The sequence below is a fragment of the Ruditapes philippinarum genome, unplaced genomic scaffold (genome assembly GCF_026571515.1).
Source record: "Ruditapes philippinarum isolate M1 unplaced genomic scaffold, ASM2657151v2 ctg2198_1_1_1_1, whole genome shotgun sequence".
Taxonomy (NCBI): Eukaryota; Metazoa; Mollusca; class Bivalvia; order Venerida; family Veneridae; genus Ruditapes; species Ruditapes philippinarum.
The window spans coordinates 184,984-203,612 of NW_026860985.1; the positions used below are offsets into that span (position 1 = coordinate 184,984).

The window sequence follows — 18,629 nt, forward strand, 5'->3', positions numbered from 1 at the left end:
TAAGAGGAATGCCTCTAACAGTACAAGTATTTCACGTTTGAATTACTAATAATGTGTAGCTTATGCACGGGTCCAGAGGAGGGGCTGTTTGGGTTAAAAACCCCACACCCTTAGATTTTGCTATCATGTCATAAAATATCATACACATGTATATCAAGGTCTTGGTATAAAACGTTACAGTGCAAATCAAGCAAATATTTGACCAAAGACCATCCCAATGAAAATAAAAATGTGACGGAGGCAAAAACGCGAGTTACCTTCGAAGCTTAAAAAATCTAGTAAAATTTTAAAACCCTCTGATATATATAGTACCATTTTGTTGAAAGTTTGTGATCCCCTCTGTTTAAAAAAAATCCTAAAACCGTACGTGCAGCTTTTCGCACATTTTCCCCTAACAATTTCATCAGCAGAATATAAATTAATATGTACGAGTACTGAGTATAAGTACTTCTTTTTTTCTTGTAGATGTATGTAGTACATCTCTTAATGTATAAAACGTATTTCATTTCAAGGGCAAATTCATAGCAAAGAGCATGATAATGAGAATTGATGTTATTATTATTTAAACGTAATACATAATAATTATGGTATAGTAACATACAAGTAGAAAAAAAGGTTTAACATAGCAATATCTTCCGTTAAGTAAAACAGCATAACACTATCCTACTGATTATCGGTTATACGATTCCATTTTCGTAAACATAAATAATATGACAATCAATAAAAAAACAAGAATAAAGATCAACAAGGTAAAGGCAACGTACATATGACGCAGCCTCCGACACACCCAAGTAGGGCACCCAGAAGACACACAACAATTCATCTCAAGTATTGATACAGATTCTAACAACACGCAATTTAAAGACTTTAACAATCATGATAACATTTTAAAGTGTCCTATTAATTATTAAATCATGCAAACTTATACGGCAGCTTCTTTCGTTTTTGATTCGTCAACTTTGTCATCTTTAGTAACTTTTGTATGTTCAGATCGCCCGTCAAAGTCGGCTTGTTTTTCTATTTGGAAGTTTATTGTCTCCCCTAGAATTATTTTCTCCGAGTCATTTTTCTTGAAGACGCTTAGCTGGCCTTGTGGCTGGGTGTCTTCACCTTCAGTTTTACCGGCTGAATGTAATTTCAACTGTTTTGTAGCTATTTCTTTTTGTGGATAGAACGCCATTTCCATCTGAAATTAAAGTGAAAGCAAAAACGTCAAATTTTCCATTAAAGTAACATAACCAACTACACAACATATGTAAAGATATGAAATTTACTGTTGGTTGTATTTTAATGATAACACAGTTAAATATATCGTCAGTAAACAAAGTTTTAACATCTTTTGACAAATCTTGAATTGTTACAATTATATCTATGCCTTTTATATTTGTTACAGTAGTACAAGAATGGTTGCATTTCTAATAAGAACGCATCTAAGGATGCGTGTTATACCGGGTAATTGAATACAGTCTGGTCCTTAATGACCATTAATGAAGAAAGGAGGATGGCTAAATCTGAAATCATCCAAAAGTAAGACATCAGTTTTACCACAAAGTTTTCTCTCCTTTTTGTATACAATGTATAACAATAAAAACTTATTTATTACCTACCAGAATGACAGCACGTGGGATGTGACCTTGTTCGAAAATGAGGTCATTCGGAAGAAGCAAGATTTATATTACAACTTAAAGGTTCACTTATCTATTTGCTTTATGGTTTTATTATACAATAATTGTCACAAGGATAATGTCCGCTTCTGCTTTGTTTGCACAGAGAAAAGATTAGAAAAGATGGGTATTTCGACTGAGGAAAATAAAAGTCAATAATGTTTTTTTAACGCGAACCAAACACTAGATAAATATTATGATAATTATTATCGGACAAAGACTCACTATACCTTCTCTGAGTAAACAGGGGTTGCAGTTATCTCCCCTTCAAATTGTAGTGACAGGACGTCTCCCTCTAACAAACAGAACTGAGAACTTGGATACCCTCCCACAGAATACCCTAGTTCTTTTAACTCGTAGATTCCTGGAAGAAAACAGATATGATACATGCTTATGGACCAATTAGATATTGACCAATAAAAATCATTACATTCGGACAGACTTCGGAACCTTGAGGGTTTTATAATATTTGCAGCCTAAATTTAGTACTTTTATTTTGAAACCTCTGAAATTAACATCTGACTGATTCATTTCCATTGCAAACCCAGCAATCTTTTTAAACTTTGAGAAACTATTCTTTATATACGTCTTTAGCATTAAGTAATGGAAATGTCGCAAATCCATTTACCATAAGAACCAAATTAATGGTATTCCAACCGTTTGATTAATTGTAGGTTTATTCAAATAAGCACTTGCCACTCACATGTAATTTTAAAGATACAATACAATTCCTTTAACACATTAGACAATATATAATGTGCATAATATATAGAACACTTTGTTGTTATTTAAAGGTCATTACAAGATAAAATCCGATTACACTTATACAAACAAAATAAGTATTGACCCTTGATGTTTGTCTTTCATTTGTAAAATAATGATTACATGATGTTAAAAGTTTATTTAAGGAATTCAACCGTTAAAATTGTCTATAAAACTTTTAAGAATATTTATAATTTGATTTAAATAGAATCGTAACTTGTAATTAAAAGATAATGAAAACTTTCTTTTCATTAAGGTACCCAATTCAAAATTCTAATTGTAAAAACATGACCTATACTGGAAAGCGTTGCAACGGTATTTACTCAAATCGGGCAAAGGACAGCACAAAATAAGATTTTCAATTATATATATTTTTTATTATACTTCTTAATTATCCTTGCATATCTTTCCGCTTTAGTGCTTCAGCTCATCTATGTAAGAAATTCAAATTTTATGTTGTTTTGTTTTTGTTTGTTTTTTGTTGTTGTTTTTTTGTTTTTGTTTATTTTTAGTTTTTAGATCTCTGTAGAGTTCCTTTAATATACAGAACCATTTTTACATAGTTTGACTGGATATCTGTGATTTCTGTACATATTTATATCTCATGCTAGAATGACTCACTTAATTTATACACTCCTCTACATTTTGAGTCATGAAAACATTTAAAGTTTTCAAAGTCAAAATCAAAATATGGAGGCAGGTTGCTTTAAGCCTTTTGAAGTAAGCGTAAAGGTTGGTGCACCACGTATGGAACTTAGACATTACTCTGATTAAAAGATTACCTTTCGATTTTAAGCATGAAGAAACGTTTTTAGAATTTCACCAATTATAGTTTTAATGTTATTGTATGGAAGTATTTTGCTCTGAATATACAGAAATAAGATTCCATTAAGAATGTAAACTTTTAATGTGTGAAAGTTAAACACACGTAGAAAAGTTCTGAAGTAGAAAGGTTCTGAAGAAAAGACGCGTGACAGAGTGAAATTACAACATGGTCCATGAAATACATGTATAAGTGGTTGTTTAGCTTGTCTATTGTAGGCTAAGTGATGCTACAACATTAAGCGCGTTGGCGAAGGGAAATACATTACCAATGTTTGGCTTCACAGATATAAAATTAGATTATATTCAGAAAATAAAGGAGTAAACAGGATTTCTTGTAACAAATAACATCTACAAATAAAATAATATGATTTATATATTATACAAGAAGAAATTAAATATACCTCTTTTAACAATTTTAGATCCTAGACAAATGACGACGGCTTGTGTGGGATCGTCTTCTCTTTGTCTGAACAACAGCCTCACAAGGTAATGACTGGTGTGATCATGTAGCCACTTTACAGCTTCAAACTTCTCCTCCGCACTCATGTCTTTAGGCAGTTCCAAACCAATTATTCTAAAAGACAAACAGCAAAGATTTATTTCAAAATACACCTTAAAATTGATTTTAACACTCGTGTTTTTAGGAAGTTTCAAACTAACTATTTTAGAAGATGTATAATAAATATGTGGAAAACAAACACTTTACAATGCATTGTTACACTGATGCTTTAATCTAAAACAATTTATCAAGAAAAATGTACAAGCAATAATCATTTTAAATACACTTTACGATATATGTTAACACTCTAGTATTAAAGAACTTTTAAACCAATTATTCTAAAAGACGTATAGCAAACATTTATTTAAAAAATACTTTAAAGTGGCTTTTTAACACGATCTTGAACGTGAAGAGGTTTTCATATTTCTGCAATATGTGGGGGTATGCTATATAAAGTGTTATTATTTCACGATAACAATGTATTTTTCACAATCCATAGCCATTCTTTATATCGTTATATCGAGCATACCCATAAATTGATTGTTGACCCTGTGATAATTTCATTAGCAGAATATTGTTTTCCCTTACAAAGCCTTTACTGTTTTTTTTGGGGTTTTTTTGTAAATTTTTTTTTTGTTTTTTGTTTTTTTGTACTGTTTTTTACCTGTATTTTTTAGCACCTGCCATTAGATGGACCGCCAGCTCTTTTTCTCCTTTACTCCATTCACAATCCGCCAATGTCCAACCATGGTCGTCTAGGCTGAACATAGTATATTTACATTCAGCATCTGGAAACAAGAAGGAGTATGCTTTATCATTCTAGGCTTTTAATTTATTTAATAAAGCCAGGTTTCAAGCCAGTATCTCACGAGCGGTATACAGTCTGTTTAAAAACAAAATTGATGAACATTTTAAGATTGTAGTGCAGTGTTCGTATCTTACATGCTCAATGTTATTAGTATTGTAGGCTTACATGTTTATAGTATTGCCCCCCACCCCGTAATTATTGCTTTATATCTAACAAAAAAGTTACAGTATAATTTCAAATATAGCATTCATAGAAACAAGAAAGGTATTGTTTAAAGTCACAACAAGTACATGTTAAATCAAAATAATTATTGTTATATATGATACATGGAATTGGCTCATTACGGCTGTGACAATCTTATTGAATTACTTAATATAATTCCAGGATTCAAAGAAGCTGATGGGATTCGAAGGCATGCAGGAGAGTGACAAGTTCGTCGAAGCGAGCGACCATGCCCACTCGGCCTCGGAGGACCAAAGCACTGACTATCTAAAATGTACTTTAAGTATATCTTTTACCATATAATATCAATTCATTGCCACAACATTACTAGCTTTGTACGTATACATATTGTGGGTTCGAATCCCATCACGGACTTTGAATCCTGATATGTGAAGACGTTTTCCATGTGGCTAAAAGGAGGTAGGTAATGGTGTTACGCAGGAGTCTATATTATGCACGAAATAAATTCTGAGATTTTACTACACAGCCGTCATCTGACCTTAACCCTACCACAAAAATATCATTCTCTAAAAGAACTCGGAAGTAAATATGAGCCGCGTCATGACAAAACCAACATAATGGGTTTACGACCAGCATGGATCCAGACCAGCCTGCGCATCCGCGCGGTCTGACCAGGATCCATACTGGTCGCAAACCCATTATGTTGGTTTTGTCATGGCGCGGCCCATATCATAAAAGATAGTTACCTTTATCTTCTGGTAGCTGCATAATTACTGAGAAATCTTCCTTAGTCATTTGTTCGCAGATAATTGAGACAAACGATGTACAGGACATGATCTGTTTACATTCGTCGTGGATCTCTATAGCTGTAAGCATCTCCCGACGGTGAGTATCGTGTACCTATATATTACCATAGTATTATTATTATCATCATTATTATTATTATTATTATTATCATCATCATAATCATCATCATCATCATTATTTTTTTATTTATCATTATTATTATTATTATTATTATTTATTATTATTATTATTATTATTATTATTATTATTATTATTATTATTATTATTATTATTATAATTATCTAATTTTTTATTATTATTATTTATATTTTTATATTAATCATTATTATTATCATCATCATCATCATCATAACTATCTATTATTATTATTATTTTTTTTATTATTATTATTATTATCATCATCATTATTACCATCATTATTATTATAATCATAACCTTGTGATAAGGTGAATTTACTCTTAACTTCCGGGTGTTCAATATATTTAAATTACGCCTGGGCTCGTCTGTTTCATACAAGGTTAAATATGGTAAATACAAACTTTGTCTTAGGACTTTTGGAGGGCACTGCTAATTACTATTTATCTTGGTAAAGTGCGATCATATACCACGTTTGACTTTTTGAATATTTTATTTTATATCGTTTAATTAATACATGTAAACATAATTTATTGGAACAAAGTACAGCGCATTTTATATACCAGCTTGTTTCATAAATGGTAAACACAGTTTGTTCTTGACGTGCATCTCAAACGCTTTCTGAACCTCGTACATCATTACTTGCGGAATTTATAACTAATATTATAATTTCAAAATTATTATACAGTTGCATTGACCAAGAAAAATATCTTCAACTGATACGATGACGGCGATTTGTGATGGCTAAAAATCTCTAAATCAAATAAATAATCTTTTAATGAAAAAACACCATAAATAGTTCAACATATCGCTCCGGCGTCTTGCTCGACTTTTATTTTTTACGCTTTTCATATCAAAATGCGTTTAAGATTGAGATGAAAAAAATACGTGCAGCCACGTAAAACTAAACACTCAGTCTAGCTATTAAAGAAATATTTGCAAATGTAAAAAAAAAAACCGGACAGACGGTGTATTGATACATATATTTAAGATATGATATCAAACTAGGTAATTCAAACACTTTTCTGAAATCAATGCACTTCTAGCTTATAATTGTGCAAATGACCCAAAGACATATTTTCACATACTTTACATAAATTTAGCACTTTAACTGGTAACTTGAAAGGAATCATATATCAATTTCATCAATCAGCAGCCATATTGAAAAGCCATTAAAGTCAATTTAATTTGCTGTACAAAAAGGGTATCAATTAAATGACCTACAAACCCATAATGTTAAAAAGCGCAACCAACATGATCTTTAAAGTCTATTTTAAAAACTCATCAAATTTTACGATAAAATGAGTCTTAAGTGAAATACCGGTTAATGTGTTAATGATGCGTGTAAATGCATAAATAAATCATTTAGCTAAGATTTCGGTCGACGATACGTTTTCAGTGGCGCGTACTCAGTGGTGAAACTGTTAAAGAAATCAACTCTAAAACTTTATTGGATCGCATTCAAGTCTTTAAGTGAAAAAAATCAAATTATTCAAATTTAAGATTGGTCTATGACAGTCTGACAAATTTGCGTACATCTTTCATGTGCCAGATATTATGTCAATATTTGGCATTTAACTATATCGGCACAACTACCAAGCAACTAAAAATGTAATAAATATGAAGAAGTATCTAATTCGTAACGAACTAAGGGCGTGGTCAATAGTTTGCATATACGAACTAGCTCAATCAAATCGAGCCTGCAACTTTTTCCATTTTTGCCTTTTTGGGCGTTTTGTACGAATTACAATTAGTTTTTATTAAACGTTTCAACGAAACAAACTTTTATCTACATCACTCGCTTAGATTTTTCATACAGGTCTTCACAAAACTCTCTTACCAATAATTTCACTTCAGTTCTAGATTTGAAAGTTTCCTTCGGCATTCTTAGAGTAACAGACTGGTCGTATTTTGACGTCTGGTCGACGTCACTCTCTCCGGCAATGATGTACTCGACCTTCTCTCGTGCTATAGCTATCAGCTTTATGTCTGTAAGGTCAGATAACTCCGTACATACTATTTGCACGTCCTGAAAAAAAGGAATTAAACCTTTGCATGCTGGGAAAATTGTCGTCTGTTAATTTTCGACTGCTTAATTTTATTGTATTTCGAACTTTCGACGTGAACGACATCCAGAGAGTCACTTACACAGTATCTTCACGTGCACGAAAACTGCATTGATATGTAAGTACATGTAATTCAGCGTTTCAATAAACATGGCCGACTTACATTTAATAGGCGTGAACTTACATCAAATGAAGACGGTGTTTCATCTATAGGATCGCATGGTTCCCAGTCGCCACCGTTCACAGATTGTATCAAACTTGCTTCCTCGAACTCGTACACATGTCGATGTGGTACAAATAATTTAAACGATTCTCCTTCCTGATATGACAAAAAAAAGAAGTGCAAGATAAAAACAATCATCTAGAATTTCTCTGTTTGACAAACACAGATTTTTCTAAATTATTTAATTTATTGCGGCGGAGACTTCAAGTTTATCATTTATTCTGTTTAATGTTAGGAAAAGTATACTTCAGAAAAAATGGCTATTAACATTCATATACTTTAGAAATCCTGAGGGCAAGTAGACTTCGGGAAAAGCGTTGTAAACATGCATATACTTTAGAAAACTTGAGAAAAGGTTGACTTCCGAAAGGGGCTTTAAACATTCATATACTTTGGAAATCCTGAGGAGAGGTAGACTTCAGGAAAAGGGCTATAAACATTTTTATACTTTGGAAAACTTGAGGAAAGGTTGACTTCGGAACATTCATATACTTAAGAAATCCTGAGAAAAAAGGATGATAATAGTCAAATACTTGTAAACCTGAAAGAAAAGTATAGCTTTAATTTAAATGCTTTGAAGAGTCATGTTCATTAAGTTTAAGAAAATGTAGACTGCAACACAGGACTATAGACAATTACTAAGTCTTGTCAACCTGAGAAAAAAATAAAGTAAAAGCACTCGAGAATAATGAGAAAGGGTAATGGAACATGTGTAAAAAATTAAAACAATAACAAGTGTACAACAAAAACTAGAATATATTACTTTCAGAGTAAAATCACTGCCTAATTTCTTCTGAAAATGTATCTGGAAGCTGACAGCTCTTTCACCTTCGACAAAATCCGGAAGCATGTTATTCTCGAGTTCATCTATGATGTCACACGAGATACTCTCTACACCAAACTCTTGACAAGTCGTCTGCAGGACCGCGCCAACACCTTTATGGTATGATAGATTTCCGTCTATTTCACTGTCATTTCGTTTATATCTGTGAAAAGAAAATAATTTAAATTTTAAAATCACCACAATTATTTAAAGAAAGTCTTAACTTTGAAATCAAAAAGCACAAAGTTTCAACTAATCCATTTATAGTGGTACTATTTATTGAATATAAATATAAGTGTTTAGTTTAATAGTCATTTCGTTTTCGGCTATATTATTTCCAAAGCGCTCATTAGAAAAAACGAAAGTTGATTTCTTTAAAAAAAAGAGAAAAAAAAGAAAAAAAGGAGTAACGAAATTTCAAGACTCGAACCCACACACATACGATGATTATACATTTGAATTGATTAAATCGGTTAGTAGTACCATAGTTTCCATAAATTAAAAACGAAAGTATGATTACAATAAAAAAATCGAAAAGATTACAAAAAGCCGGATGGCGTCCATGGAACAACAGTTATCATTTAGACAACTGTCAGGGATTTTTTTCCGGATTTTATTATTTTTATATGAACGAAGTATCCACGTGACTAAACCGACTTCAACATTTCATTTACTACTTTCCAATATATAACTGCTACATTCAAAATCGATCAACCATTACGATTTCATTAAAGGGAAGTAATCGTGTGATTAATTATTTACAATCTGATATCGAATTTTCCTCTCTTGGGTAATAAACAAACACGCGTCAATATTTACCAGACTTAAAAATACCCAATATGTAAACGATTTACAGAACTTAAGCATGTTAGTAGGTTGAAGTATGAAATGCAGTTATGTGGTATTTCATTTATGTAATAAAACCTGCCTGCATATTATTGCGTGTTTTCAACAGACAATCCCATCATTCATAAGCACGGATTGTGCATGTGTGTGAATTATTACTTCCTATTTTACTTTAAAAAAAAACAATAGAGAAGTAATATAAATTCGTTATATAAAGATTTTAAACAGATTATATGACGGTGTATTGTCGGTTGTTACTGGTTCAAAATCGATAATAAAAAAAGAACTAGCAATATCTATACAGGCGTAAAAAGGCGAAAAGTGGAAAACACGGAACAACAGCTCAGTCACTCTTTGTAATTAGAAGACGAAAGTTCGGAAATGCTCATGTCAAAAACACATATGTATCTTATCAAAAATATAAACACGAAGAAGTAAGAATTTAAATGAAATCTTTATATAATGAACTTAGCTCGGCAAAAGATAAAACATTATACATGTATCTTTGTGCTATGGATTAGCTCTGATAAGTTTCCGTGTATTTAATTGTACTTTTTGTGTCATTTTAACTGATGTCCGATCAATCTGTCTCAGATAACATAAAATTTAACTTTAATAATTGATCAAATGAAATTTATTGCTATATAGCCAAAAACGATGTTTGATAACATTGACCATATGCATATCTATAAACCAACAAAAGACTTTACTTACGCTATTTCTTTCAATGTTCCTTCTTCATACATAATGATTTCTTGATGTTTTGTATCATCAGTTTTTGTGTTATTTTCAGTTTGTCTATCTTGTTGTCCGTCGTGTGTTTCTGGTACACTGCTTTCTTTGTCTTCCACAGTTGGCACAAGTTCCTGTGAGTTCTGTATCTCACGTTCGGACGTTTCGGCTGGACTTTTAGCTATAGATAATTCCGGTGCTTCTTCTTGGACTTCTTTGTTATCATCCGGCGAAACATCATCGTTTTCATGCTTGTCTTCTTTTATATGAGCTAAAAGACGAGTTATTTCCGAATCATCTTCATCCCTTTGGCTATTTTCTGATTTGGAATCACTGTTTCCTTCATTGCCTTGATTCTCGTTGCTTTCAGGACTTGGACTTTTCCCTTTAGCTTCATTAACTGAGGATCCAACTATTCCTTCTGGTGAAAGGCGAACTTGACCATGTTCTGGATCTGGTGTCTGTGGATTACCTTTTCCCATTAGTTTTGCTATAATATCATCTCTCTTTTCAAGCATTGCTTTTAGAGAATTGATCTCAACTTCGTGTGATAATCGTTCATCTAGTAACTTTTCTTCAGCAAGCTGCACTCTTGCTTCACATTGCGCTACCTTCTCTTCAGCTTTGTCATTTTCTTGTCGCAGTTCTTGCAATTCATTCATGAATTTCTTGTTATTGTTTTGTAGAGTGATAATATCATTTTTACTTTCAGTCTTCAATTTTTCATGTTCAGTATTCATCTGTTCATACTGTCTTCTTAACTTCATTGCTTCATCTCGCCATTTTAAGATATCGTCTATGATATAATCACGTCCCTCCCTCTTCAGTGCTTTATCAAATTTTTCACTCCTTTCACTGTCATTTTCACTTTTTCTGAGATCGGATTTAAATAGTTCTAGGTCTTGTACTTTACGTTTCAAAGTCTTTACCATATCACCAGACGTTTTGTCTTTCTTCGCCTCGTTTAACCGTCCCTTAGCTTTTAGAATAAGCTCATCTACAACATTTATTTGCTGTCGGACTCTGCTAAGTTTAGTTAGCTTTTCGTTTTCTGAAATACAATCATGTCTGATTTTCTGAAGTAAACATCATGTCGGATTTTCTGGAATGCAATTATGCCGAATTTTCTTAATTAAACTATGTACACTGTTTGTTGTAGTTCTGGCTGATTCATGAAATGTTGTATTTGATGAGTGTGTTTTCAGGTTGAAAAGACGAACGACTATGTTTTCTTTCCGCGTTAAGGACTTTTCGCATCATTAGGTTTTCGCCCTATTACTTTGTTATGGTCCGACCTTTTTGCCCTTTTCAACCTGGAATCGCTCTCATATATAACATAACACCCAGTCAGCCTTTATTTATTTTGTACTTCATTGGCATCATCGAACATGTAAACAAATTCAAAATATATTTATGAATCACAGAGATTTGACATGTTTTGAAGAGGATAAATATATGGAAAGCTGTACTCAAAACTTTATATACATCGACATGTTACGTGCTGTATATTACGTTTCGCTAAATTTTGGCCAATTTGAAATTTTTATTTGAGTTGTCTATCATATTACCTGAATATTGTTCACATCTTTCAAACACTGCTTCCTTGAACTCGCAAAGTTTGGCTCGCATCTTTTCCAAGTGTCTGACGATATTATTAAAATAACCATCAACATTATTTACTGTTTTCTGAATGGAATCTGTCACCAAATTCACCGTCACTTCCCTGGAAATGGAACTTGTGCTGCTATAGTTTTGGGATGTATCGATAAATTCATCTATAGCGTTGGTATCAGTAGCAGCATCCTCAAGTTTTGCTATTACATTTTGTATGTCCTTAATTGCGTCAATGTCAGGATCATTGCGAGGTGTGACAGTTGCTACAAAATTAATAATGTAAATATTCTTAGCATAGCTTTATACTCATTGAAGTCTGTACACCTATGATCTATGTTACTATTTAGAAAGAAAATATGAAATACATCCTTGTTGATTCTTTTATTTAAAGGCAATATCTTTGTGGTGGTAATGGCGCTGGAACGAAAGAGATTATTTTAAACCAAAAACTTATATATCAGCACGTATATTTTGCAAGTAAGACACTAAGCTCCTTGACTTTTCGACTTTTCGATTTAAATTCTTGATTCTCTGACTTTGTTTTTTTTATTGGGTGTTACGTCACACCGACACAGTATAGGTCATTTGGCGACGTTCCAGCTTTACTGGTGGAGGAAGACCTCAGGTGCCCTTCCGTGCATTATTGCAGGCACGAACGGGCACCTAAGTAGAAACACCGACGTTTACATGACTTATTAAATCCTTACTTATAAGACAATTTTGACCACTTAGATGCCTGTGGTGTCTCGTAAATTTGCATTTCAATTCATGGTATGTATGTAAAAATTGTAACATTATATCTTGATTCATTTGGTTTCCTGTTATGTAACTGAAAACATTGTATATATTCACTGGATTCACGTGTCTGGTTTCAAGTTATATACATGAATACACGTGCAAAATGTATACAAACTTTAACCTCTACAGAGCAAAATCCCCAAGGAAACAGATATTTTTATTGGTGCTTAGGTTTTCTTTAGAGAGGTAAAATATAGTGGAAATCTTTATTTTGGGAAGAAATATTATTGTTGGTTCGGCAGAGGTCTAGTCTTAATGGGTTATACTGTATTCACATGGTGCGGCGTACAAATTAATACTTAACACGCGTTATCATGAGATAAATAAGGAAAAATAAATTAAGAATAGGGAAAATACATATGATTTAAACATAAGCGCGTGCTTTCACTACACAGTCATAAATTACAGTTACCGAGGCACCTCGCGAGGTAAGTATTTAAATGACTAAGCATAATAAAAAAAGATTAATCGTCGTTTTTCTTTCTTTCTCTTTTTTTTAATGAAAGTTTTGTAAACATTTTAGTACAGCGATACATGCGTTCAAAAATTTGGACATTCATTTTATGTGCAAACTATTATAAATTCCAGATTCTATTAACTCTTAGCTTGCTGAAACAGGAAGTGATAAGCCCTAGTCACCGGTACAGGCAAGACCAACCTGTACAGACGAGGCCAACCTGTACAGGCGAGGCCAACATGAACAGGCGATACCAACATGTACGCAGGCAAGACCAACATGTACAGGCGAGGCCAACCTGTACAGGCGATACCAACATGAACAGGCGATACAACATGTACAGGCGAGGCCAACATGAACAGGCGATACCAACATGAACAGGCAATACCAACATGTACAGGCGATACCAACCTGAACAGGGCGAGGCCAACATGAACAGGCGATACAATTTACATGTACAGGCAAGACCAACATGTACAGGCGAGACCAACCTGTACAGGCGAGGCCAACATGAACAGGCGATACCAACATGAACAGGCGATACCAACATGTACAGGCGATACCAACATGAACAGGCGATACCAACATGTACAGGCGATGCCAACATGAACAGGCGATACCAACCTGTACAGGCGAGACCAACATGAACAGGCGATACCAACATGAACAGGCGATACCAACATGTACAGGCGAGGCAAACATGAACAGGCGATACCAACATGAACAGGCGATACCAACATGTACAGGCGATACCAACATGAACAGGCGATACCAACATGTACCGGCGATGCCAACATGTACAGGCGATACCAACCTGTACAGGCGAGGCCAACATGAACATGCGATACCAACATGAAAAGGCGATACCAACATGTACAGGCGATACCAACATGTACAGGCGATACCAACCTGTAACAGGCGAGGCCAACATGAACAGGCGATACCAACATGAACAGGCGATACCAACATGTACAGGCGAGGCCAACATGTACAGGCAAGACCAACCTGTACAGGCAAGACCAACATGTACAGGCGAGGCCAACATGTACAGGCAAGACCAACATGTACAGGCGAGGTCAACCTGTACAGGCAAGACCAACATGAACAGGCGATACCAACATGTACAGGCGAGGCCAACATGTACAGGCGATACCAACATGTACAGGCGATACCAACATGTACAGGCGAGGCCAACATGAACAGGCGATACCAACATGTACAGGCAAGACCAACATGTACAGGCGAGGCCAACCTGTACAGGCGAGGCCAACATGTACAGGCGATACCAACATGAACAGGCGATGCCAACCTGTACAGGCGATGCCAACATGTACAGGCGAGACCAACATGAACATGCGATACCAACATGAAAAGGCGATACCAACATGTACAGGCGATACCAACATGTACAGGCGATACCAACCTGTACAGGCGATGCCAACATGTACAGGCGAGACCAACATGAACAGGCGATACCAACATGTACAGGCGAGGCCAACATGTACAGGCAAGACCAACATGTACAGGCAAGACCAACATGTACAGGCGAGGCCAACATGTACAGGCAAGACCAACATGTACAGGCGAGGTCAACCTGTACAGGCAAGACCAACATGAACAGGCGATACCAACATGTACAGGCGAGGCCAACATGTACAGGCGATACCAACATGTACAGGCGAGGCCAACATGAACAGGCGATACCAACATGTACAGGCAAGACCAACATGTACAGGCGAGGCCAACCTGTACAGGCGAGGCCAACATGTACAGGCGATACCAACATGAACAGGCGATGCCAAACCTGTACAGGCGAGGCCAACATGAACAGGCGATACCAACATGAACAGGCGATACCAACATGTACAGGCGAGGCCAACATGTACAGGCAAGACCAACCTGTACAGGCAAGACCAACATGTACAGGCGATGCCAACATGTACAGGCGAGACCAACATGTACAAGCAAGACCAACATGTACAGGCAAGGCCAATCTGTACAGGCAAGACCAACATGAACAGGCGATACCAACATGTACAGGCGAGGCCAACATGTACAGGCAAGACCAACATGTACAGGCGAGGTCAACCTGTACAGGCAAGACCAACATGAACAGGCGATACCAACATGTACAGGCGAGGCCAACATGTACAGGCGATACCAACATGTACAGGCAATACCAACATGTACAGGCGAGGCCAACATGAACAGGCGATACCAACATGTACAGGCAAGAGCAACATGTACAGGCGAGGCCAACCTGTACAGGCGAGGCCAACATGTACAAGCAAGACCAACATGTACAGGCGAGGCCAACCTGTACAGGCAAGACCAACATGAACAGGCGAGGCCAACATGTACAGGCAAGACCAACCTATACAGGCGAGGCCAACATGTACAGGCAAGACCAACATGAACAGGCGAGGCCAACATGTACAGACAAGACCAACCTATACAGGCGAGGCCAACCTGTACAGTGTACATCCAAACAGTTATACTAGGATGCCTCGTTGTTACTTTTGTGTGTTTATTGACCACCATTCAAGGTGCACTATGCCTCAGAAGCAGATAATTTGTTTCTGCTAAGGGCAAACATGAGTTTTATAACATGTAAATAATATTTTTACTTTAAGAGCCTATTAGAAGCTTATCACTTGAAAAAAGTAGCGCTGAATGTGAAATTATTTTTCATAAATGGTGCAAAATTGTAATAAAAATCGTTGTTATTGTGTTAATTGCCAAATGGAACAAAAGCAAAGGATGGTTCAAGTAATTTGTCAATGAGTTACATTTTTTGGAAACTATGACAGGAAGCCAAAAATAAAAATCTTTTGACAAATAGAAATAAAAGAATTTTTGGGACCATATATAATGGACCTTTAATATTCAAATAGACTGCTCCGTAATTATAGCAGGGCAAATCAAGAATACATTTTCAGCAGGTAAAGGTTTTAATATTAAACGACATTATATTCGAAATTCAATTTATGTGTAAAGCAAGATCCATTTTCACATAACATATTTCCTTATTGTAACTTTCACAGAACACATTTGTATGGTTGCATATTTCTGCCATCAGATAACCATATAACTAACTGGTTAACTAAGAGATTAACTAGTTACGTACAACTAGTTACGTAACTAGTTACCTCTTAATATTAAGCTGGTAAAATAATAAAAGGATGGCAGTTGTACTAACATGCATTTATTTCCCGTTATGATCTTTTATTTATTGAAAAAAAATAACTAGTTACGTAATTAATTAAGAGGTTAACTAGTTACGTAACTAGTTAGCTATCAGGTTATCTGGTAGCAGAAATATGCCACCATACATTCCCTTATTGATCATCCTATTTTAACCACAATATTGCTTTTTTTAAAATGGACGATATGATTATAATCTAAAATCATCTTACAGCAGCTCTACTATGGTCAAAAAGCCTAAACCATAAAACTTTTAAGTCTTACAAAATCATGTGAAGCACTTAAAACAGAAATATCTGCAAAAAATAAATAAAGAAATAAACTCAGAACTAAATTGAATATCGATTATTTTGTGATTCTTAGCCCATTTAGAATAATCGTTTCAACGTTTTCATAGTTATTGGTCCATCCCTACGTGAAATGGGGAAATTATTTCTTGGCTCGACATGTCAAAAAAACACCTCGGTTGAGTCCCTTTCAATATAAATGTATTATACTGCGTGTATTTCAATACTATATTTATAAAGATATTTAAGAACGAAGATATTATTACAGATTTCGTATTATTAAGTGAAAACTTTAAAATGTTTCCTGTTGATTTTAACTTACAATGAGTTACACGTATACATGTTTTATACTATATATAATTGTACCGGTTTGGTTTTTGATAGACCGGTACATATAATATGACCGCACTTAAAAGAAAAGAAGATTTTATTCTTTTGAATGTTTAAGTCTCGTCATTCGGTCTTTAACACTCAGAAACATATGTTTTACTTTAATATATTTGAGAATTCAGCTGATAGAGCGTTAAACAAATTGTTTAGTTTAACATGTACTGCCATGAAAGATATACAATGCTTTGGAAAATGATAAAATTCGTCGATATTCGTATAGATATAATTGAAAATGAGCAAAAAAATTTACTTTCTTCATTAATTAGTCCAGTCCCATCTGGATGATATTTTACTTGAGTTTTAATTAAGGCAATCGTTTATAAACACATAAGAAACACAGTAACAAAGCGTCTACTATGGGTTGTTAACACGTTAAAATGTTCAATATCTTATCATATAAAACATATAAGTAAAATATGTATATACAGAACATATAAATGAGCCGCGCCATGACAAAACCAACATAATGGGTTTGCGCAGTTTGATCAGGATCCATGCTGTTCGCTTACAAACCCTATAACAAGTAGAGCAGCATGGATCCTGATCAGACTGCGCGGATGCGCAGGCTGGTCTGGATCCATGCTGGTCGCAAACCCATTATGTTGGTTTTGTCATGGCGCGGCTCAAATTATGCTTTTACAATAAGACGGAATAGCTTTAAACACTAATTAAAATCAAGAATTACCTTTATTATTATTGGTACCTGAAACACTGGCTCCTGAACCCATCTTGATAATTTAATTCAGACATTTAAATTCACAGAAAAGAAACACTTTCATACATGTATATTTGACTTAATCGATCTCCTAAAATATGTTAATTATAACTATCATACAAAAGAATAAAAACTTTGAAATCTGAGCCGCATGTGGACCATGGATCATTGGGATCTTTTGTTTCTGGCGATATTGTTTTAAAAACATTCATTTAACAATGTTATATTAGAAAAGGCGTCTCGCTATACAAGACCGTAAGAAATATGAGGATATTGTCAATTTTTTACATTGAAAATACATGTGTGTCACCACTAAGAACTGAAATCCTCATGAGTAAACCATTATATGAAAACCATAACTAAATACAAATGTATAGACTTTTTAAAAATATTTGTTTTTTGTTTGTTTGTTTTTTTTGGGGGGATGGGGGTTGTTGTTGTTGTTTTGTTGTTTTTTTTGCACATAATGATCATCATCACTTAATTGCACCAAGTTTCTGTTCTTTATCTTTTTGATGTAGAATGATATGGACATATCATGCTCAGTTTATATCGATAATCGAAACGTGGTCTAACAATGAAACGCCATGGGTCTAACTTTGGTCACATTTTGTACTAATTAATCAAACAATACATCTTATTTATCGCTTATGGTTATTCCTGAGACTTTTTTGTATGGAATTCAATACATGCATCTTAAATGTATCGGAAAACTGTTGCGGTAACCGGTAACTTTTATTATAACCAGATATATAGCTAAATAATTTTTGATCGATTTTAGAAGTAAAATT

At 34.5% G+C, this 18,629-nt stretch overlaps 1 protein-coding gene across 1 annotated transcript; it reads right to left on the reverse strand.

The window, feature by feature from the left end:
• Positions 1-490: 490 nt before the first annotated feature.
• LOC132714135 (uncharacterized) lies at positions 491-17,971 on the reverse strand. Its single transcript, XM_060696910.1, has 11 exons — positions 17,809-17,971; positions 11,942-12,250; positions 10,356-11,424; positions 8,736-8,958; positions 7,934-8,068; positions 7,524-7,712; positions 5,488-5,641; positions 4,415-4,538; positions 3,653-3,825; positions 1,895-2,028; positions 491-1,186 (listed from the first exon to the last, which is right to left on the reverse strand). The coding sequence occupies exons 1-11, from the start codon at positions 17,849-17,851 to the stop codon at positions 923-925; spliced, it is 2,817 nt and encodes a 938-aa protein (XP_060552893.1). The 5' UTR covers positions 17,852-17,971; the 3' UTR covers positions 491-922.
• Positions 17,972-18,629: the final 658 nt, after the last annotated feature.